Raw genomic sequence first — 24,589 nt, forward strand, 5'->3', positions numbered from 1 at the left:
TCATATATCTATATATATATATAGGTAATAAGCCACAAAGGAAAAATAAACAACGGTGTTTCTGCAAGACCTTTCAACTCAACTGCTGAGTAAAGGACGTTGAGTCAAAAGATCTTGCAGAAACTCCGTTGTTTATTTTTCCTTCGTGGCTTATACCTTTATTTAAGGATTTATCACATTCCAAACTTTCGTGATTCAGTTATACATACGCACACACACACACACACACACACATATATATATATATAATATATATATATATATATATATATATATATATAGTGTGTGTGTGTTACATGTAGTACTGCAACTGAATCACAAAACTATGGAACATGATAAACATAGAACACGAAACTGTGGAAAATGATAAAACATAGAAAACAAATACCCTTACATGTAGTACTTTTAGCGAAACACTCAACAGCTGCCATATTTCTACAGTAATCAAGGAGAACATAAAGTAAATAAACTCTCTCATTCGTCTGGGTGAAATTAACGGCTGTTTTGTTTACCTTGTAATGCTGTCTTCAACGGGTCAGTGATGCTCAATGTTTTAAAGCTGTCCAATAAAATTTAATTCAACAGATGTGGACTGAATATACTACCATATTGCAAATATATTCTTCCCGATGGTTCTAGGGTCTTACAGTAACCTGTTATCAAAGTACTCTTTCCAATGGTTCTAGGCCTAGGGTAAGACAGTAAACTGTCAGGGCAAGTCTCTGAACCGACAAAATCTCTCTCTCTCTCTCTCTCTCTCTCTCTCTCTCTCTCTCTCTCTCTCTCTCTCTCTCTCTGAGTTAGTCATCTCTTCGTAACCCGCTTCTTACTCAACTCCTCTCCAGCCTTCTCTCTCTCTCTCTCTCTCTCTCTCTCTCTCTCTCTCTCTCTCTCTCTCTCTCTCTCATTCATCACCCCTTCTTCTCGAGCGCGCAAAACAGGCGGGCTGGACAAGACTGTCACCGCCACTGTTCAGGAATGTTGACGCAGCAAAAAATAGCGGGAGTCGTTTTCGAAGAAGCAGGAGACAAGAAGAAGAAGAAGAAAGACTAGAAGAAGAAGAAGAAAGAGAAGAAGGAGACGAGAAGCAGAAGAAGAGACTAAGAAGAAGGAAGAAGAAGAAGAAGGAGACGAAGAAGAAGAAGAAAGAGACGAAGAAGAAGAAAGTAGCGAATACGGATCTCGATGAGGAACCCCTGTTTTGACCCCCGATTAAAAAAACAAAGAAGACGCGGGAAGATGAGGGAGTGTGCAGCGACGAAATAGATGAGCTGCGCCTTTAAAATGCACCGGCCATCTTTATGGCCATCACGGAAAGCAGAGGGAGAGAGAGAGAGGGTTCCAAAATATGTCTGCAGAGAAAGAGTAATCTCACGTGGAAAACGAGCTACTGAAACATGTCGGGCAAGGCCCGCAGAGTTCTTTTTAATCTGACCTATTTCATAGCAAAAAATATGGCAATAAATACAACGTGGGGCGGAATACATAGGACCACTAACTTATAGAACACTACGGGAAGCTACACATGTTTTTTTTTTTAAAGTATACCATCCATTACTGATTTGCATTTCTTTCACAAAGCACTGCCTTATCTTACATTTACAAATCTGTATTTGTATGCCAACTAAAATGTAAACAGTACATTATTTGATAATTCTTTGTAACCTGTGATTCATAAGCAAGTTCTTACACGTCTACGACAATGCGTAGGTTGAATATTAATATATATATATATTATATAATATATATCTATATATATATATCATATAATATATATCAAGTAATTGATGGCGATAGAATTAATGCAATAGGGCAGTCACAAATGTAACTTCTAGAAAACACGTGCATAATCAAGTGCCCTTATTCAATAAACGTCGGTAAAGAAGAATATGGGATGGGATTAGAACATAGAGTTTAGACCATAGTCCAAGCACTGGGACCTATGAGGTCATTCAGCGCTAGAAAGGAAATTGAGACTAGGTAGTTTTGGAAGGTGTAACCCTAGGAGGAAAACCTCAAAGCAGTTGCACTATGAAATAATTGTCAGGAGAGGGTGGATAGCATGATGGAAGAAAGAGAATATGAAAGGAGGTACAGTAAAAGGAATGAAAGGGGTTGCAGGTAGGGGCCGAAGGGCCGCTGCAAGGAACCTTGGGTAATGCACACACACAGAGTTTGTTTGTTTGTATGGTGCTTTTACGTTGCATGGAGCCAATGGTTATTCAACAACGGGACCACCGGCTTTACGTGACTTCCGAACCACGTCGAGAGTGAACTTCTATCACCAGAAATACACATCTCTCACTCCTCAATGGATTGGCCGGGAATCGAACCCGCGACCACCGAGGTGGGATGCTAATACCATACCAACCACACCATGTAGCCTGCAGCAATTTCTAAGAGGTCGCTTTTGGATATTCAGAACCAGTGAATCGTTAGATGCTTCACACTCCAAATATACAGTACACACCAGAAACCTTCATATCAACAACTGCTATTTGTTAGGTCTAGGACACCCAAAACGAAGTTGTGCTACCAGCAGTAAATCACTAGGGTCTGGTGCAAGCAACAAGCAACCATTAGCCATTCTTGCAGGGTAATCAGGAATTCAACGAAAAGCAAAACAAATTTCTGCCTAGAATTACTGGCAGCAAGTAACTACGGAATGTTATCGTACTGAGGTTAGGTTAAAAACTTACTTCAATACTGTCTTAGGAGACTTTTGGGGAGACATTGATATAATAATGATACTTTATATTGCATTAAAAATAGTCGTATCTTTTCATTCTCTGTCCTTTACCCTGAATACGGACGGCCATTCTCATTCGTTGTAATTCTCCTCTACTTCATCTTAAAAACCATATCGCCAAATACACGTGTCACTTCACCGGTTGCTTTATACTATAACGTTAGCTCGTAATCTTTCACTCAAACATATGTCTTGTTACTTTACATATCGTTTAAAATAACTTTTCCTTTATATATCATTTAACAAAACATTCAAATGCATATTCTTTTATATATCATTTAATATAACATTGAAATACCTGTGATATTACTTAATGTATTACCAGTCTTCACCGTAACATGAGAGATACTCATACCCTTTAACATGGCAGCTTAACCGTCTTCACCTTACATTGAGAGATACTCATACCCTTTAACACGCCAGCTTATAACCCTAACATCCTTAACCGTCCTGTTAAAAAACATCCACGCACGTCCCCCTCTCACCATCCATTTCAAAAACCCCGTTGGTCAATACTCACACTGGCGTATAATTTGCCCCGGTTATTCATACAGAGGTAGAGTCCTGTGGCTTCGCTCCTGATAACCAAGACTCCGCGGTTGATCGGATGTAGGTACAGCAGCGCTGTGGGGAGAGAGACAAGATGGCATTAGTACTACCTATGAGTAGACAAGATGAGAGAGAAAGGACAAAAATGGCACTAGTTAAGCATGAATTTGCATATCTTAGGTGGATACATAAAGTATACATGAAAATGAATAGAACAAATAGAACATTTTGACTGATTTATGAAGATCAGGCTAGGCTATGCAACCAAGCACTAGGTGAGGATTTTCAACCATTCAACGTTCAAGACTGACAAAAAAGGATTGGGAGTTGTTGGTCAGCAAGATGATGAGATCCAGAAAATAAACGAGAACTAGGAGATAATTTTCACACTCGCACTAAAACTTATCAGTTAAAAGTGATTAGCCAACACGATGGAAGAAAGGAAGCAAGAATTATGACAAAGTAAAAGGCTATAAAGTGGACGCCGTTAGACTAATCATATTTTCCTTTGTAATATTGCATCGTATTTTGTATGCAGGAAAAGGAGAGAGAGAGAGAGAGAGCAGGGGGTTTGAATGTAACCAAATTATTTTTATAACATAACTAGAATAGGATCTTGAGGAAGCCATATTGCAAGCATTCAACCTCATTCTTCGCAAAACCATACCTCTGGTGCTTTCACTAGGACTCTTTGGCATTTTAAATTTGTCAAAATCCGAGATGCGACTCCTTTTAGGGAAATTAATTGACCCAGCAGCTCTGGACTCAACCTTGCCTACTGGGGTAGTACTACCGGGCACTATACAGAGTTTACCTTGGACAGATACTGGATTTCTCTCCAATATTCTGCACATTTTCTAACTTTTACATAAATGCTCATTCATTACTGAACAGGCTAAGTTTTATATTTGTTTACATTCTACGAGTATAATGCATTAATTAAATGATAAATACACGAATTGTCCTGCACCTATTATCATTAAATAAATTTTTTTAAAGATTCCAGCCAACTCACAAATTGTAATTTATATTTTTCTTGGGTAAAACACATCAAAACAAAAAATTTATTTTCAATACATAACCTTTGCAAATGCTTAATAACTAAGAAAAAGCAGTAATAACTAAGAAAAAGCATAAGTAACTAAGAAAAAGCATTAATAACTAAGAAAAAGCATTAATAACTAAGAAAAACCATTAGTTACTAAGAAAATGCATTAATAACTAAGAAAAAGCATTAGTAGCTAAGAAAAAGCATTAATAGCTAAGAAAAAGCATTAGTAACTAAGAAAAAGCATTAATAACTAAGAAAAAAGCATTAGTAACTAAGAAAAAGCATTAACAACTAAGAAAAAGCATTAATCAAACTACGACATACTAGTTAACACGGCAAAATTGTAACAAGTAGGCTAAGTACCCTTACTTAAGGTAGTTTAACCTTTTTAGTCTTTTACTGCCCTATCATTTCGTAGTCATTTTTGCATGAAAAATTCAAAATGATTTTCATGCAAGAATAGATGATTGGAGTCTTCTGAAAAACTACCAAATAATCTATTATCATAGACATAAGCCTAACCTAGCAAACGGCCTTACCCTATACTGTGTCCGCTTACCCTATGCCCAAAAGAATACTTCACCCAAGCTAAGCACTAATCTACCCTTGGCACTTATCTATAATGTTAAAAGTATCCAAAGGATATGAACTTTCTTGATGGGCAAGAGATGTTATAATACAAATTATTAAAACAATATAGGGGTTTTGGGCACTGAATTATGGTAGATGCATGTGACAGAAATTAGTGTCCCAAGCATCTACAATAATTCATATGGTAGATCTAGGGTACTTAACTACTTATCCGCGGCGGCCTAGACGATGGCATTTGCGGTTTTTCTATACAGTTTTACCTACTGAACAAGAATTTTAAGTAATATTTATTCGGACGACTGTAATTAATCCCTCAGGGGCCAGTGTTAAACACGGCGAAATACATTGGATGCTCCAATCCCTAGTGGATGTCGTATCCGCGGTTACGTTCCTTGCAGTCCGTGCGGACTGCTTCTGTAGAATTACCTTAATTGGAATACGAACTCTTGTCCCATTGAATGAATCTTGCCTGGATACAAAATGGCAACGTTTGGCTTTTGCCTAAGGCAGTGCCTAGAATTTTGATTGCAAGTAGCTACCTCGTCTGTGGTGGTGATAAATAGAAGAAAACCAGTCATTTTCTCACTATCACATATTCTTGAAACGATTATTTCATTAAACAGCACAATAATATAATTCTTCGCAGGAAGGTGGGTAAACATTCGTTTAACTTAGAAAGAAGGAAATTGGCAAGTGGCAACTTTGCCTGAATCTGAAAAAAAGTTGCCAAAGACTGTTGACGTAAACGAAAACTGTTGTAAAATGAGTATCATAAAGTATTATCATCGTTGTAGTAATTGGAGAGTTGTCTTAATATTATTTGGATAAAACACCTACGCTTAAAGCCATGAATATATAGTTTGTAAATATTTATTTAGCAAGTTGAAAAATATGAACACTCAGGGGAAGATCGATGATTACCTCTCACGTTTGATTTAATTACACTTGAATTACGTATAAAATAATGCTAACGAACATGTTTTTGATACGTGAAGACGGTTTAATTTGTAACTTATGATAACTTTGATATAAATCTTTTGATACATAAGCACCCAAACAAGATTTGCTTGCTATTAAATACGACACAATTACTGGAAAGTACGAAGTTCATGAGCATCGCTACAAGGGAGATTCAAACTCTATAAATATATGGTTATTTCGCTGGGGCGGCTCAGTCATCAGTGAGTCAGTGACCAACTGACGATTGTTGTGTAGTCTTCTGAATATGAACTGTATGCTGGTAAGCAGTCGTCGTATGAGTAAGTATTAACAGCTGATAAGTCCATGAAAATACTGATTGTAAACAGTTGATAATTCGTCACGTGTTGATTTTTGACGAATTGTTTTTATGGCTTATAGCCTGGGCCCAGTGACCCCTTCCAAACGGAGTATAAGACTTAACTATACAAAACCACGGAAATATGAAATTGATGTATCTATTTGTAGTATATATTACATAAATATTAGAGTAATTTTATCGTTATTGCATTACTATGACAACTAGAATTCATGGAAACGGTTTGTAAAGCATCTATTGATTTGGCGACGATGACCTAGTCAACATTGGTCAACTTTGATGGGTGCATTGACAGGTGACCTCCATTGAATCCAAAGCAATAATAAGTTCGTTACTCTGTTATTCTGTCGACCAGCGATGTTTAAATAACTTTATGTCCGTTAGTACTTAGATGGGCTGAATTCCTGCTAGTTAAAACGCTCACAGTCACCACATCAACTCGCTTTGGCCTCACTACAGCTACACTGATCTATCAGTCCAACCCCCATTGAATCTAAGGCAATAATAACTTCGTCACTCTATTATTCTGTAGACCAGCGATGTTTAAATAAATATATGGCTGTTAGTACTTTGATGGTTTGAATTCCTACGACTTAGAACGCTTATAGTCATCCACATCGGTTCCTTTGACCTCACTACGAGCTACACGTCTTAGGGGTCTATTAGTCCATAGGAACCCCTAAGAACCAATCTTTTAGAAAAAAATATTGCCCGATTTGCAATATTTTGTATTTTATAAGTATACAGATATTTCCTTTTTGAAGATTTGCGCCTGATGATACCTAAATTCGCGTATAGAGGTTCCCCCAGGATATTAATTTTTTTTTTTTTATTCGAGCGTAGAGAATTTGTTTGTACGTTTGCAGAGAAAATAAAAACTTTCGGATTAGCCAGTGACATGTTGAAAAATTACTAGGAATCGACCATGCAATAAAATACGTTACTGTAACTCAAAGTGAAAGAAAGATCTTGCAAACTCGTGCTTAAGTAACAGGGGCGAAATTAGACCTATATCATTATTTTGCTGTGAGCTATTTAAAAATAGACGTAACTCAATTGAAAATGTTTTTATAACGATTTTCAAAGTCGCTTAAAACTTCAGCCATTATTGTAACCTACGTATGTAACTGTATTACTGTAGGTAAGACAGTTCGGCACATACCACCGCTGATTGTCTGTGGTGGTTGCAGTTTTCTTATGAAACACCCATGCTCGGTTTCATTAATATTATACTATTTCCGCACGACTGGACGGTAATGAAAATAGATTTTATATTTTTTTTAACTGAATGAAAAGTACGAATCTGTGCATAAAAAAATTAGAAACTTGAAAAATTACCCGACGAATACATCTTAGTATAACCAATATAATAGTTGGCTGATGATGCCTTTTGTGAAGATGAAAATAGCCCTGTGTTGCGTGTGGTGGGGTTGGGGACGCCGGTCATTGCGTAATGAATAGTTTCATGAAAACCGATTCTATTATTTTGGAGACTAAAAATCTATCTGCCAAACTGTTTACAAAGTACACGATGTTTTTTCAAGAATGGTGCCATTCTGAAGTCTCATGTGGTTCAGAGTTCGGAGGCAAGGTGTTGTAGACCTACTGGGTACTGCACCATAAAAAAGTGACCGTGTTACCACACATGTAGTAAATCATGTTACCACACATGTAGTAACAAGAATTTACATTTGATTTTTGTTATGTTCGTATATATAATTCAATTTCTCGATGCAGCCTTTTCACATAGGCCTAATCTGTTCTGTTGGGATTACTATGCATTTGATATGATGTTTGTAGCGTAAGTGCTACTGTGATATCAGTTGGTGTGGATTGTGTGTAGATGTGCGTGCACTTGAGAGCTTAGTATGTAGCGTAGAGAGAGAGAGAGAGAGAGCGGTGTGGGGAGGAGGGGGAGGTTGCTGTGTTGTCGTTCATTACTCACTGAACTGGCAATGGCTAGATAAAGTTGTGCCCATGATTAGATCAGATATATTATTACTTCAAGGCAAAATTCACAGGTATTGGTTACACACACACACACACACACATCTCTCTCTCTCTCTCTCTCTAACGAAGTACATCGACTCGTATTTTTCCCAAATGATCACAGAGATCCGAGGGTAAACATTTGCATGCCCAAAGCGGACGATAATGACGGGTGCTAGCTTTTATGGACTGGCCGGCCAAAATTGCATATCACGGCCTTATTCTCCGATGAAGATATCAAACAGAAGGATGTAACAAAAAAGATATAATAAAAAAGGGAAGATAGATGATAATCGGTGAGACTCCTGTTTGTGGAGCTATAGAATTTTGAGGATGGCGCTGGTCTCGTAATCCCCTGTGTGGGTGATTAGAGGTGGTGGTGATGATGAACGAGAGGTAACGATAATGATGATGATAATGATAATAATGGTGTTGATACAAGAAAGGCCAGGGCGGGGGGTGTATATGTCTTGAAAGAACAAAAGAACTGCAGTGTGTAGGATGCTTTATAAGGGACTGCTAACTGGGTCCTTTGGCCGTGGCGGCGGGAGAGTTAGTCAGTTGCTTGTCCAATATTCCACCGAACTTAGGCTTCTCATGTCCCCCCCAAGAACCCGCCCCCCACCCCAGACCACCGCCCCACACGCCCTCAGCCACCAACGCTCAGTACATATAAAGAGCTTTCCTGGCGACATGAAAACCTGTGGTTTTAAGCGTAATTATCCGTGATGGCACAAGGCCATCTCAATTTAGACACAACAAAAGGGGTTATCCACAGATCTAAGGGAATGTGAAATGAAATAATCCATATTTAATTAAACTGCTAGACTATAAAGGGTCTTATCTATAAGGGAGTAGAATGAAGGGCTCTGTGATTCATAAAATGAAATACTCTATATTTATAAGACGCATTTGACTGCAGTTCTCTTATGTAATGGATCCATGGATTGGAGTGTTCCTGAATAACGCGATGGATGGAATGAAACGCTATACTGATGTAAAGCAAACGAATCGAAATGTTCGCTGTGTAGTGAAATGCGTAGAATTAAATGCCTCGTATTTTAAATAGTTCAATTCTCTGTTACATAATGATATACGTGTAGTGATTTAGAAAATGATTGTGCAATGGATGGATTGGAAATACGATAGGCTTACTCCCCGAGTGAGCGATAAAATGGAATTTAAACGACTCCATATTGAACGGTGTGGCCCCTGAGTTGAGAGTCATCGTCCACTTAAAAAGGAGAGCGAGAAAAGTTTGGTTTACTCATATCCAACAGTTTTGTGGATTCAAGTAAAGTTTTAAAAGAGAACTTAAAGCCTCGGTTCTGTGTTCCCGACCCCCATCCCAATTTTTGCTTACTAGGGGAGTAAGCCTACAAACTCCTTTGTTGTTGTTGTTGTTTGGGGGGTAGGAAAGGTCTATGAAGAGCCTAAAAATGTTTGCAAAAGGTGTTTGGCGTCGAGTTAAAATACAGGAATTTTAGGATACGATATTTATGATTTATTTATTAGAATGAAAATGTAAACAATGAATAATGTGCATGTTAAACAATGTAGGAAATTATTTGTAATAAAATATATCGTATTTATTTTATTTTCATTGGTAAAACAACGCTCTATTTGACTGTAGATTGCAAGAGGGGAGAATCTTGCACGCAACCCGAGTAAGCTGGAGGCCGGATCGCGCCCTGTTCTACTAGACCTTCCATAATGGCACACAGTGTAGTAATTGCAGATTGAGAATGCAACCAGAGGGGGATAGCGCAGTATTTTATGATCGGCAGACTTGGCATTCATTCCCAGCCATTGAAGTTGGCCTTATCGGTTTTTATATCTGATGATTGGCCCCCATCGTATTGGAACCCTTGATTGGCATTCATAGATTCTCTGCCAGTCTTGTGATGGTTGCTGTTGCTTGCAAATGCATTGATTAGACCGCCTCGTTTGTATATTAACAGAGGAGTTATATATATATATATATATATATATATATATATATATATATTATATATATATATATAATTATATATATATATATATATGTGTGTGTGTGTATTTTAGCTAGATATTTGTTGTTTGGAATATCTGTATGGATGGCACTCTCACCATCTGGAAATAGTCTAATATATGTGAAAGTCAAGTCACATTCTTCGAACAATCACTATACAGCAGATTCACATCAACCAACCGTGCATTTGATGTCTAGGCCACCAGTCCCTTACGACGCTCCTGATTGGCTGTTGATCAGCCAATCTCAGGGCTGGAAACTCTCAGTCTCTCGAGAGAGTTCACATAGGCAGGACGTAGTATGTCCCACCTCCCCTGAGGGATGCTTTTGAAAGACGTATCTCCTCAGGAGAGGTGGAACATACATCCTGCTTAAGTGAACACTCTCCATAGACTGAGAGTTTCCAGTCCTGTGATTGGCTTATCAACAGCCAATCAGGAGCGTCGTGAGGGATTGGTGGCCTAGACATCAAATGCAAGGTTGATGTGAATCTACTATAATCAGCTCTTGTCCCTCTGATGTTCTATGAAAGTTGGGTTGACACCGACATTTTGCCACTGATTCTGTTCTTATCTTTGAGATGTTCTCTTTACAATTATTTATTTTTTTTGGGGGGAGGTCCTATTGTTATCCTTGTTACCCCTTCTCATGGCATTTGCCGCTTCTAGTACGCTGAATTCTGGTCTTCCTTATCAACAGCTTTGACGTATTGAACTGTCTGGTCTCTGTTTTGTCAAATCATCTTTAGCTGTTATTCATCCAATGGTAGCCTTTCAGGGCGCACTCGATGTTGGAATTCCCATAATCCCACTTTCTAACTGTATTGAATTGATTACTCTGCTATTTACGTAACGTACTTTATGTCATCCCATTTTGTTCAGCTCAGGTCAGGCAGGGGACCCTGAACCGTTATATAAATTAGCCCTCTTCTCTGACTAGACCTTCTTTCATCCCCTGCACCTTCCTCACTCAAACTAAATACAGACAAAACTCTTTAAAAAAATGACCTTTCTCTGACACAACGTTACTTCATCGCTCATTTTTTTCTCTCAAGCCATTCTTTACATCCTAGATATATATTGTTAGCAACCCCTAGAAGTTCTCTAAATTTTCTTTATCCCCTACCAATATTAAGAGGGCATCTTTCCTCCTTGAAGCATGGCTTACTAAATCTGGTCATCTTCCCTCGAAGCCAGTCTTTTGTTCTAATACGTCACCTTTCTTAATCACATACTTGTTTTTTTAATTTTTTTTTTCTGTTATCTTACGTATGAAGGGGCTCCTTATAAAATCTTTCAGATAGAGTTTTTTTTTTTTTTTTTTTCGTGCGAGTTCATCTGTATTTATCCAGATTTCTCAGAATCCTAATCGTAATAAAAACAAGTTTCCGTTTTGTCAGTTGTTCCTAGAAGTATTCTCTTTGGATCGGCTCCCTTCATTTACGATGCATCGAAATCGAAGCTTTTATTTGGAGTTCTTGTGTCGACGTCACGCGGTTCACTAAACATTAAAAAGTTCTCGGTAGCGTTTACCATATGATTTAAGAATAATTTATCTGCTGTCAAGTCTGATTTGAAGGAATATTCCTTTCGATATGAAAACAATTCCGTGTTTTTTTACTTCACTGGATTCCATTCTTCATTTGGATCTGCTGACGCTCGCACAAGGCTCCTGAAGTGTTTCCCCTCATGCGGTGCACTGTAGGCATTAGGTACTTAAGGTTCTTAGCAGCGTGCCTTACTGAGGCCCCTAGCTACAGCAACCCCCTTTCGTTCCTTTTACTGTACCTCCTTTCATATTCTCTTTCTTCCATCTGACTTTCCTCAACCCTCTCTTAACTACTGATTCACAGTGCAGCTGCTTTGAGGTTTGCCTCCTGTTGCACCTTTCAAACCTTTTTTACTGTCAGTAGTTCCCCGTTGGCCGAGTGGACTTCGCGTTCGGCTACCAATCCGGTAGTCCGAAGTTCGATTCTCGGCTCGGCCAACGCGGAACCACAGGAATTTATTTCTGGTCATTTCTCGATGTAATGTGGTTCGGATCCCACCATAAGCTGTAGGTCCCGTTGCTAGGTAACCATTTGTTTCCAAGCCACGTAAAAATATCTAGTCCTTCGGGCCAGCCCTAGGAGAGCTGTTAATCAGCTCAGTGGTCTGGTAAAACTAAGATATACTTAACTTTTACTGTCAGTTTCCGTTTCAGCGCCTGAATGGCCTCATGGGTCCTAGTGTTGGGCCTTCGGCCTAAAAAACTCTATATTCAGTTCAATTCATTTCATAGAATGCTTAAATTTAGTGTCTGGAATTTAGTGATTGGATATGAATCTACCGTCAGCCATCCACGTGCCTCTAGGCTATGATAACATCAAGGTAGTCTAAATCCAAGAGAACACCGGATATATAGTTTATTTAGGACCATGACTCCAGGTGTTACCAGTAACTTCTGTTTCACTGCCGGTCTGGGGGTTAGTTGAGTTATGCAAGATTTGGTTAGGTAAACACTCGGATGGGTGATCACCAGTGGAAGGAAGGGACATCTTGTGCTTAAGCTACCGTTGCGTTATTATTATTATTATTTAGTAGTTTAAGGAGACTGTCGACCTCCTCCTTTGGGTTCGCATAGGACTTGGCAGAAGGATTCGAAAATTTGAGCACGGAAAAGTTAAAGAAGCCGAACAGCTAAGTTGGAAGAGATAGCCCAGAGGTGACGAATGGAAAGTAAACGACCGAAAGCCACGTGTAGTAGCCAGGACCTAAAGGACGTTTTACAGTGCTTCAGTACTTCATGACTTGCAACAGACGGTACGAGAGATTATGGGCCACAACGAGACCCAAGGAGACGACATAGCATCTGCCACTGAATGACCGTATGACCTTGGATGCTGCATCTCCTTATCTCTCAGTATTATTATGTGGTGGGGCGGAATGCGAGTGTTGTGTTCCTTGGGGGCGTTTATATGAACTCATCGGGTCTTAATGAGCCAGGGAACGATGTCATTAGGCCTGGTAATGAGTACGAGGATGCTTTGTCAGGAGGATGCTGCGAGATCTTCTGAGATAAAAATAAAAAAAGGGAGAGCAGTGATGCTCTGTGGATGTTCCCCTTTTGCACGCGTGTGATTTTATTTTGTTATTTTCAGCCATCATTATCATCAATATCATCATCATCGTTACACCGTGGTTTATTGTAATCATCACTTACTGCCTTAAATGTTATACTACAACCATCAGCATTATTACTGGTAACATCAGTCACACACACACACACACACATATATATATATATTATATATAATATAATACATATATATATATATATGTATATATATATATAGGATATTATATATCGATTATGTATAATTAATCATACATACACACACACATATATATATATATATATATATATATATATATATATATACTATATATAATATATATTTATATATATATGATAAATTGCCGCAGCAAGAACTGAGTCAACAAGGCTACTGAAAGAAAATTCCTATTTTTCAAAGAACTAAATTTGGTCGTGAAGAGTTGTATTGACAGTTTTTTTTTTTTTTTTTTTTCCCTACCACAAGAGTACCTCGCCCTTTTTATTTTTCTACCTCAGGGACACCTCGCTCTCCCCCCCCCACCCCCTCTGTAAACACATGTAGTATACAAGATGCCAATTATGGAGAAAATAAAGACGAGTACAACAGTACAGGCTGCAGACAAATTGCCTGAGTGTACGCATTAACGATACCGTTAACAAACCGCGAAATGCACGCTGCTTGTTTTACCAGTACTGCGCTCTACGTAAACCAGGCGCCATACCGAACGAAAATTTAAAAAAATATGACAGATTGTCGTCTTAACAAACTGTAGCAGACTGCCGCCAAAGTTTGCTTGTTTGTTTGTATGGTGTTTTTACGTTGCATGAAACCAGTATGGTTATTCAGCAACGGGACTAACAGCTTGACCCGACTTCCGAGCCACGTCGAGAGTGAGCTTCTATCACCAGAATTCCACATCTTTCACTCCTCAACGGATTGCCCGAGAATCGAATTCGCATTCACCGAAGTGGTACGCCAACACCATGGCTGGCTCGTTCAAAAGAGTGCCTGTTGTGCTTCATGACGGCACTAGGAGTTACAAGGATTAGGATGTCTCAAGGACTTGTTAGCCCATCCTTAAAGGAGACATCGTGTTGCTCACTTATCTGTAGGAGCAGGTTTTACTGTTCATTCCCAGAGTCCTCCTAATGATTTTGTCTAGCTTTCTTTTAAACTCTTCCACACTGGTGCTGTTTACAACTTCTGGTGGCAGTTAGAGAGAAAGAGAGAGAGAGAGAGTGCGATATACTGAGAGAGAGAGAGTACTATATATACTGAGAGGGAGAGAGAGAGTTACAGGGTGTTACAAGGATTAGGATGTCTCGAAGACTTGTCTAGCTTTCTTTTAAACTTCCACACTATTGCTGTTTACAACTTCTGGTGGAAGTTCATTCCACGTGTCACATATCTCGTATGCAAAGAAGTTCACGCAATGGGATGTGTTGTATCTCTTCAGTTCTAGTTTCCATCCATTATTTCTGGAGAGAGAAACGAGTACTATGCCTGGAAACGCTGCAACAAACTAGAGAAGACAAAAACGATTCGTATCTTAAGGTTACAAGAGGTGTCTCTGTTTCGTGACCACTCGAGATTGGCAAAAAGTTAAACGTCTCGTTGTCGATGACTCAATCAGGGCTTTGTTCTCTCTCTCTCTCTCTCTCTCTCTCTCTCTCTCGCGTAATGTCATGGTATATCTTGGCAAATAACTCGGTTTTGCCCTAAAATTGCATTATTTGTTTTTATAGATGGTTAAAACTAGTTGGATGGTGTGTGGCAGAATGAATGCGATTGTTGACAGAAGGTTAAATATAAGATTTTTTTTTTTTGTAATGTTGGTAAAAATATTATTATTATTGCTGCATAGTGTTATTATGCAGCTGTTGTATTATAAAATAATTTTCATCATTCTATATATATACATTATATTAAAATAAAATAAAAATAATATATAATTATATAATATATAATATTATATAATATAATATATATATATTATCATATTATTCATCTTGGCCCAAATCCCCTGTACCCTTCATATGCCTTTGTATTTTTGTTAAAGGAATTTATTTAAAACTGACCTTAACTTAGAACTTCTCATAATAGACAAAAAGGACTCAGTGGTGACGTGGCTTTTGAACCAATCAATTTTTAAAGGATTTATTTGAAAGGATTCATTTTAAAAACCGGCTCCGAGGTGGCAACATGATTTATTTTAAGAACCAGCCGTTGGTTTTTGTTAAAGGAATTGGTTGAAAGGTAACCTTAAACATTTTCAGAGTAGAAAAAAAGGGCTCACTGTTGACTGTACTTTTAAAGTAATCAGTTTGTAGAGGAACGGGACTTCGGGTTCTTTGCAACGTGCCCCTAGCTGCAACCCCTTTCGTTCCTTTTACTGTACCTCCTTTCATATTCTCTTTCTTCCATCTGACTTTACACCCTCTCCTGTCAATTGATTCATGGTGGAACTGCTTTGAGGTTTCACTCCTGTTACACCTTTTCAAACCTTTTACTCTCGATTTCCGTTTCAGCGCCGAATGACCTTATAGGTCCCAGTGCTGGGCTTTTGGCCTAAATTCTACTATTTATTCAGTTCAGGTTCAGATAGGACGATGTCGACGTTGGGAGACAATTGGCAATGCCCCTTGTAATGAAGACGTTGTATTGACAGTTGAGGATCATGTTTACCTCAGTCCCCTGTGTCGTCTTCTTTGTCTTTGCCTCCTCCTTGCTCTCTCGCGCCTTTCAGTCCTTGGTCTCTTCGTCTCTTCTGCCACCCCTCCTTCATTTTCATCTCGTCCTCCTCGGTAATCCTGTTATTAATCAGCCGCTCCACCAGGGAGTTTTTAGGAATCCAGAACGGCCCTGGCCTCTCTCTCTCTCTCTCTCTCTCTCTCTCTCTCTCAAAAGACAACCTTCACGCGTCCACCTTATTTGGCGTAAGATTTAGATCAGGGGTCTGGTTTTGGAGTTGGTATTACATTACAATTCTCATAGTAAAATTCATAATAAAAAAGCAAAATGACACATAAAAATGATAGAAATACGTTAAAGATAGCTAATAATAATAATAATAATAATATCGTCTGCAGTAATCGTGGGACAGATTACCGGCCACCATCGGCCTCCCTCTCCTTTGGTGCCCCCCACCCCCTCCCCCCAGGTGGTACCCCGTGGCACGCATTAACGTAAGCGTATACGCACACGGACGCTCTCTTTGAGATATGTTGGGAGTTATTTTCGTTGTATATATCGCCGTTGCTGATGGTGAGGACACCTTGGTCAAACAGCTGGTATGATCAGCGTGGCCACTTCCACAGTGTCTCTCTCTCTCTCTCTCATCGGTGGTGTTTTATAGCTGTTGCAGAAATTGCCTAAAGTCAAATATATGGTATTAATAACTGCCAAAATCTCTATAAAATCAAGTCTCTCTCTCTCTCTCTCTCTCTCTCTCTCTCTCTCTCTCTCTCTCTCTCTCTCTCTCTCTCTCATGTATATCTATATCCACACTTTCTCTCCGCTGATGCAACGAGCAATTTAACCACTTATGTTCTACACTTAGATATTACTTTATTACCGTTCGTATGTCATCCGACAAGGCAATATTGTGTGTAATTATTATAAGCCTGGCGTCGGCATATGTATGCATTTTCATAAATATATGTTTGTATTTGTCTGTACAAAAAGATGTTGTATAGTTATGTGGATATTTGTATATGCGTGTTTTTTTATATGTGAGAGATGATTGTATGTAACGTTTTATATTATATGGATATTTGTATATATGTGTTTTTATAGGGAGAGATTGTATGTAACGTCATGTACGTAAATTGCTAGGCGATTTGTGGACACTTTTTATGTGTGTATCTATGTCGTAGACTATTTTTTACATTTGTGTGTGTGAGTGCATTCATCATGCGTATTTATAACAACGTATCTTTCCTTGTTTGTAGGCTTCTCAGGAAGATGATATTTTGATCCGTATTTGTGCTGACAGCAGTTAATTGGGTTCAATCCTTTTCCTTTCTAGACGCATATGATAGATTATGACGATTATGCACTTTGTAAAACATGGAGAACTCGTATTTACACACACACACACATATATATTATCTATGTGTGTATATTTATATTTGTAATTTTCAGCCATATATAGACGCTGGACCTTAATCCAGGTGTGTTGCGGCCACCTGACGTATAAGTGTGGTCTGGGTGCTTACCTCGCCTCACCCCCACCCCCCTTCTCTCTCTCTCTCTCTCTCTCTCTCTCTCTCTCTCTCTCTCTCTCTCTCTCTCTCTCTCTGTGAACCTCCTGGAGCTGGGTTTTCTAAATTTGGATCTACAAAGGGAGATACGATGGACGTCCGTCTCTGTTGGACTTGATGGATATGCCACGGCGGCTTGTTTCAACATTTTCCTTTTTTCTTATTATCGCTTCCACTCTGGTCTTTCTTTCTTTCTTTCTTTCTTTCTTTCCTTCTTCCTCAATTTATTGGTGTATTTATGATTGTTTGTTTGCGAGCTATCTGGGTGTGCTGATTGGTGGAGGCCTTCAAGGTATACACTCGTTCTTCCTTCTCGCAAAGTGTCAGTGCATTAGAGGTCTTTCTCCCTTTGCACGTATATGTATATGTATATATATGTATATGTATATAATATGTATACATGGGAAATTGTAATAACTACAATGCCCTCTTAACTACTCAAATTGTGGCTATTACAACTCCATACGTGTAGAATCTTCCTATATATTTTTATAGATATTCATCTATACATGAATAGATAAATATGGATAGACGGACAGAAAACAGAGAGTTGAGATTGGATATAAATCACTAGTGCAATGAAACTCTAACATACAGTTTTATTTGTGGCGATGTCAAGGTTTTGTATATATATATATATATATATATATATATATATATATATATATATATATATATATGTGTGTGTGTGTGTGTGAATGTATATATTTATATAGGCTCTACTTGCCACTTTTACCGGATACATATGTAATTGTAATAGCCAGTGTTAAGAGGACATTGTTGTGGCTATTGCAATTACATACACACACAAATATATATACATACAGACACACACACACACACATTTATATATATATATATTATATATACATTATTCTTTATGTTAAAGGACGATGTGGAAAGCTAAGGAGAACAGCCAGTTTTGACTTTCGTCATACAGGAACCAGTATAAACAACTGGCATATATCTACATTCAGAATTGTCCACTAAACACAATAATTCATGCACGAACACACGTTTGTATGTATTCGTAATCAAGTGTGTGTACAATACGCGTCCATTACTGACAGAAGATGGTAAATTTCCAGAAGGAATATTTCTTCCTGACGATTTAACCTGGTTGGTTAAATCGTCAGGTTATCTCCTCCTCCTCCTCCTCCTCCTCCTCCATCCCTTTCTCACCTCTCTCACCTCTCACCGCCATGTCAAATGACCTTCCTGGCCGTGTCAGGTGTCAATGATTTATAAGAGAGTTTGGTGTTTGTAGATATCGTGCCGTCTCTGTCGTTAGCGGCCTTGGCCCAATACGCAGAGAGGCGGAAACAGGTGTTCGTCGCCACAGGTTTTTTTTCTTTTTCTTTTTCTTTTTCTTTTTTGAGAAAAGCAGAGATTTGGAAGTTGTTGTTTTAAAGCTGGAAATGATACCTTTCTCGATGACGAGCTTTATGTATATATTGTATATACTATATATATATATATATATATATATATATATATATGTGTATATATAACTATATATATATAATAGTATATATATATATATATATATATATATATATATATTAGTGATCAAGTCCACTGAAGGATGGACGAAAGCTATAATCGCTGTGAATATTTTTACAAAAGTATTTCGTCTGGATAAACAATAATATTACTGTGGATCCTTCTGCTGATTACTAAGAAGCAGGGTACGGTGTTTTTATAATGCATGTATATATATATATATATATATATATATATATATATATATATATATATATATATATATCCAGTATATAGGCACGTACAAACACCCGACGACCAACAAATTAAGCTCATAACTTTTCGATTTTACAGTTCAACTGGATATATATCTCCCACTGAAAACCTTGCCCCATATATATATAGGATATATATATCTATATATATATATTATAAGATAATATATACATATATATATAATTGTAATAATTATATATATATATATATATATATATATTATATATATACATATATAATACATATATATAATACAATATATACATATATACTAATATATATAGTATATATTATAATAGATAATAGTAATATTATATATATATAGCACGTGAAGCCTTGCCAGTATTTTCACACGTTCAGTTTTGTTATGCTTTCTAAGAAGCTCCGCTCATATCGAATTTACTTCCCTTTGGAAACGTCTTGCCCACGATGGGAATTAATATGATGTGGTAAGCGCTCTTAACTCTGAACCAGAATTCGAACCTACTGTAGTTACCTGTATGGCTTGGCAGTAAGGTATCATTCATCTGTTTGACACGGCTATCCAAATGAGGCAACTAGTGTTTTGTGGTTTAGTTTTTGTACTTGCACGCATGTAATATATATATATATATATATATATATATATATATATATATATATTATATATATATATACGTATAAGCGAATACCGCAGGAAAATGATTTAGCAGACTGTAAGTACCCAGCGCTTTCCCGTGTCTATTCACGCAATCGTAAACACTGGGCAACGCTGGGTACTACTGACCACCTGCCTGTCATTTTCCTCTGGTATTTCGCTCATATAATGAAGTCACGTGCGTCTACTGTGATTATTTAAGCATATATCCGTAGATATATGTATATATATATATATATATATATATATATATATATATATATATATATATATATATATACATATAATGTATGTATGTACTATGAATGCATGTGGCTTAGCAGAAAAAAAACAGTTGAAACTGTAACTACAGAATCGAGGAAAAAAAAAAAAAACTAATGCATTATCAAGCGTTTTATGAACTAACTACGGAGAAGCTTGAATAATTCTCGTTCCTTGGAGAAAATCCCAGTAATATTATATTTTCGAGAATATAAATTCATTCTACTCTTTTGGTGGAATATACGTTATAAAAACAGGCAGCGGGGGAAGTATACTCCATGAAGCAGTGATACGTGTATTCGATGATTCCTTAATTCGTAAGTCCTTAAGAATGAACTTTGACAGGACAGAAGCTTATAGCGAAATAAGGTAGGCGACATCCGTAGAATTTACCATACGGTGACCATAGGATAGGGTTCCCGACCTTTTTGTTATTGAAAGTTCAAAAATGAAGCGACGATGGATGAACGTGGGAGGCTGGGTGGTAGTTTAGTAACGTTCTGCTTTTAGGCAACGTCTCCTAACATAGGGTGGTCCCAGAGAAAAAGGGAAACTACAGTCACTGTTGCACTCATACTTTTATCTGGTAGTACTCGGAGATGAACTCACTGGACAAAAGACATTATATACTATATGTTATATATATATAATATATATATATATATATATATATAGAGAGAGAGAGAGAGAGAGAGAGAGAGACAGAGAGAGAGAGAGACAGCGCGCAAGCATAGAGCTGTCAACCTCATACGTGAAGATTCCCGAGCATCAGAAATTCTCTCTCTCTCTCTCTCTCTCTCTCTCTCTCTCTCTCTCTCTCTCTCTCTCTCTCTTTGTCACTCTCTCTCTTTCTTTCTCGCTGCGACACATAACAGTGGATTGACGACTAGGGATTTTAGGTACCCTTCCATCCGTCCCTCCCCTCGTCCAGTTCGGGAATCGAACGTGGGTCCTTCCTCCCTCCCTCCTTCATTTGCCGCCGCCGTGCCACGAGGTCAGAGAGAGAGAGAGAGAGAGGTCACGGTGTATAGGGTTGGCCTAGTAGTATAGATGGGAGTTATGGGCGGGGTCAACCAGCTGTTGCCGTTGCTACTGCTGTTGGTGTAATGACATGGTTGACAAGGTCATTTCTCTCACTGCTGCTCCACTTCGTCTGTACAAGGCTGACGTTTCATATTCTCTCTCTCTCTCTCTCTCTCTCTCTCTCTCTCTCTCTCTCTCTCTCTCTCTCTCTCTCATGCACAGGTCGTTGTCTTCACACATGCAATATATGATATAGTATATATATATATATATATATATATATCTATATATATATATATATTATATATATTATATGTTATATATATATTTAATATATATTTAGATATGCCATCGACGGTTGTATGTATATACGATTGGGCCTATGCAGGTATCTGCATATGAGATACTACTACTAATAAATATATAAAACTATATATATATATATATATATATATATATATATATAGTATATATAATGTATTATGCATAATAATAATATATACATATATATAATACATTATGCCAGCGACAGTTGCATTTATATATGTTGTGCTTATGCCGGTGTCTTCATATGAGATACTAATACTACTACTAGTAGTAATAATAACAAAATAATAATAATGAAATATAATCAGCGCTAATAGCATAAATGCCTGGAAATACGCGCACGCGCATTCGTCACGCTTGTGCAACCAGGCCGGAACATTTTCTCGTACGCTCCCCCCCCCCCCTCCCCCCCCCCCCCCAAACCCCACATCCCCTCTAATGAACACGGCTTTTAAGCGCCAGCGTCCTTGCCCTGGGGTATCGGATGACCTTTGATCCGCTGTGGATTTGGCCACAAACGGCGCTCGTAGATAGTAGTAGTACTAGTAGTATTATTAGGCATGGGTGGGGGGGATGGGTACGGAGTAGGAGAATCAGCTTGTGGGCAGGAGGGGGGGTGGGGGCGGGGTTATAACCCCCGAAAGGTCATGCCCTATGAGAGGCAGATTGGCAGTCATTATCGCCTGTTAGGCAAACAACACCGGCAGCTTCTGGTCGTCTCGTTCGCTGCTATAGTGCTTGCGACCAAGGTTTTGCTGTTATGGAGAGAGAGAGAGAGAGAGACCTTGCCTGTGACCTTGCTAATGGAAGGGAGTTCACGGTTGCTTTGGTTCAAGAAGGGTGAGGGGGGGGGGAAGAGGTGGTTTTGCTTGGGTGAGATTGCTTTCGTATAAATGCTTGCGTGGTGGGAGCGCTAATTTGTGCGCATGTGCAAGATGTTTATATATATATATATATATATATATATATATATATATATATATATATATATATATATATATATATATATATATATATATATATATATATACACACATATACCTGAGGAGAGACACAGCAGTCTCTGAAATATAGTGCTTACTTTCTAGTATATTTTGCGGGTTTTTATGGGCTCCTTTTATTAGATGGAATTCTGTTGTAACAGAACATTTTTACCAGTTTTTCATCTTTTACGCATTCGGGTCTTGTTTGATTAAACGGGTATAAAGCTGCTTGTTAACAATGAGAAGAATTTCCTCGGAGAAAATTAGACATAATATATATATATAAATATACACTTTTAATATGTATTTTCAATTCTTAAGCTCACCGAAGCTGTGATTGGCTTATATACACAGACACTTCAGTGTTAAGCGTTGCATATACATGCTAAATATTATCACGTTTTTTTTTGGTAAATAGTAATTTTTGTACGAAGGGCCTGATTATACCGTGACAGTATACATACGTATACGTGTATGCATGTATACATTAAAGTCTTCGCCGCCTTCATTGAGGGCGATGCCCTCTGGAGCTCATTTTACCCCGTCAGGGGAGGTTAGTGCCGTCAGTCTTTCGTTCTTTTTACTGTACCTCCTTTCATATTCTCTTTATTTAGTCTTACTTTCCACCCTTTTCTAATAATTGATTCTTAGTGCAGCTGCTTTGAGGTTTTTCGCGTTTTACACCTTTCAGACTATGTAGTATGTTTATACATATATATATATGAGATATATATATATATATATGTATAAATATATATATATATATATATATATATATAGAGAGAGAGAGAGAGAGAGAGAGAGAGAGAGAGAGATATGTATGTATATAGATATTATAGATATAATATATATATAATAATATTAATATTTATATATAGATATATATCTATATATATATATATATATATATATATATATATATATATATATATATATATATATACATGAGTCATATCACATTACCGTGGTTCATATATACATACATCCTGCTGCAAATGTCCTTTAACATCTAATTCGCTCTATCTCGGAATTAATATATTTTCATATCTGTTCACTGAAGGAGAAATGTTTTAGTCGATAAGAAATTTATCGGCTCAACGGGCGCTAACCATCGAACCCGACAAATTTCTTATCGACTAAAAAAAATTCCCCTTCGGTTAACATATATGAAAACATATTAATTCTGCGTAGAGCGAATTAGATATTAAAGGACATTTGTAGCTCGATGTATATATATATATATATATATATATATATATATATATATATATATATATATATATATAATTAGTGTGTGTGTGTGTGCGTGCGTAGACTATTCCCATATGTAGTACCTGCGTTTTGTCTGCATCCCAACTCCTACAGCGGTGTTTATTGTCTGCTAACGTGAATACCCTGTTTTACAACGTCCGCTCTGAGTCTTATCGGCCCGAGATTGGTATCACCTGTTGTTCACAGTATCGTGTTTATCTCCGAGAAGACGGACGTGTACTTGTAAATGATACCAGATCAGGTATATACCCGCTACTGCTACTATTACCTGACCGCCATAGTGGTTTTTTTTTTTCCTCTCTCTCTCCTTCTGCTACCTGACCGCCGTAGTTTTTTTTATTTTTGTCTTATTTTTTTTGTATCTCCTTAACAATCATTTGTCAATTTCTTCGTCTCTCTCTCTCTCTCTCTCTCTCTACTCTCGCTCTCTCCTCTCTCTCTCCTCTCGATCTCTCTCCTCAGTCCTCTCCTCCTCTCTCGTCTCTCCTCGTTGTTGGTTAAACAAGCTGTTTAATTTACTTTTGTTTTTTTTTTCTTTTGTGTTTTTTTTTTTCTTTTTCCTTCTCCTACCTGACCACCATAGATTTTTTTTTCTTTTTTTTGTATCTCCCTAGCAATCATTTGTCAACTTCTTCTCCTTTCTTCTCTCTCTCTCTTGTTAACAATCTGTTTAATTTTACTTTAGTGTTTTTTCTCTCTCTCTCCTTCTGCTACCTGACCGCCGTAGTTTTT

General features: G+C 37.7%; 1 protein-coding gene across 1 annotated transcript in view; it reads right to left on the reverse strand.

The window, feature by feature from the left end:
- LOC135205402 (uncharacterized) overlaps positions 1–24,589 on the reverse strand; it is a 246,113-nt gene that overhangs the window by 6,196 nt on the left and 215,328 nt on the right. The window contains exon 2 of the mRNA XM_064235904.1: positions 3,270–3,373. Coding sequence (XP_064091974.1) covers positions 3,270–3,299 — 30 coding nt within the window. The 5' untranslated portion in view covers positions 3,300–3,373. The remainder of the gene's footprint in view (positions 1–3,269; positions 3,374–24,589) is intronic.

Source organism: Macrobrachium nipponense, chromosome 24, assembly GCF_015104395.2.
Source record: "Macrobrachium nipponense isolate FS-2020 chromosome 24, ASM1510439v2, whole genome shotgun sequence".
In the NCBI taxonomy this organism is placed as follows: domain Eukaryota; kingdom Metazoa; phylum Arthropoda; class Malacostraca; order Decapoda; family Palaemonidae; genus Macrobrachium; species Macrobrachium nipponense.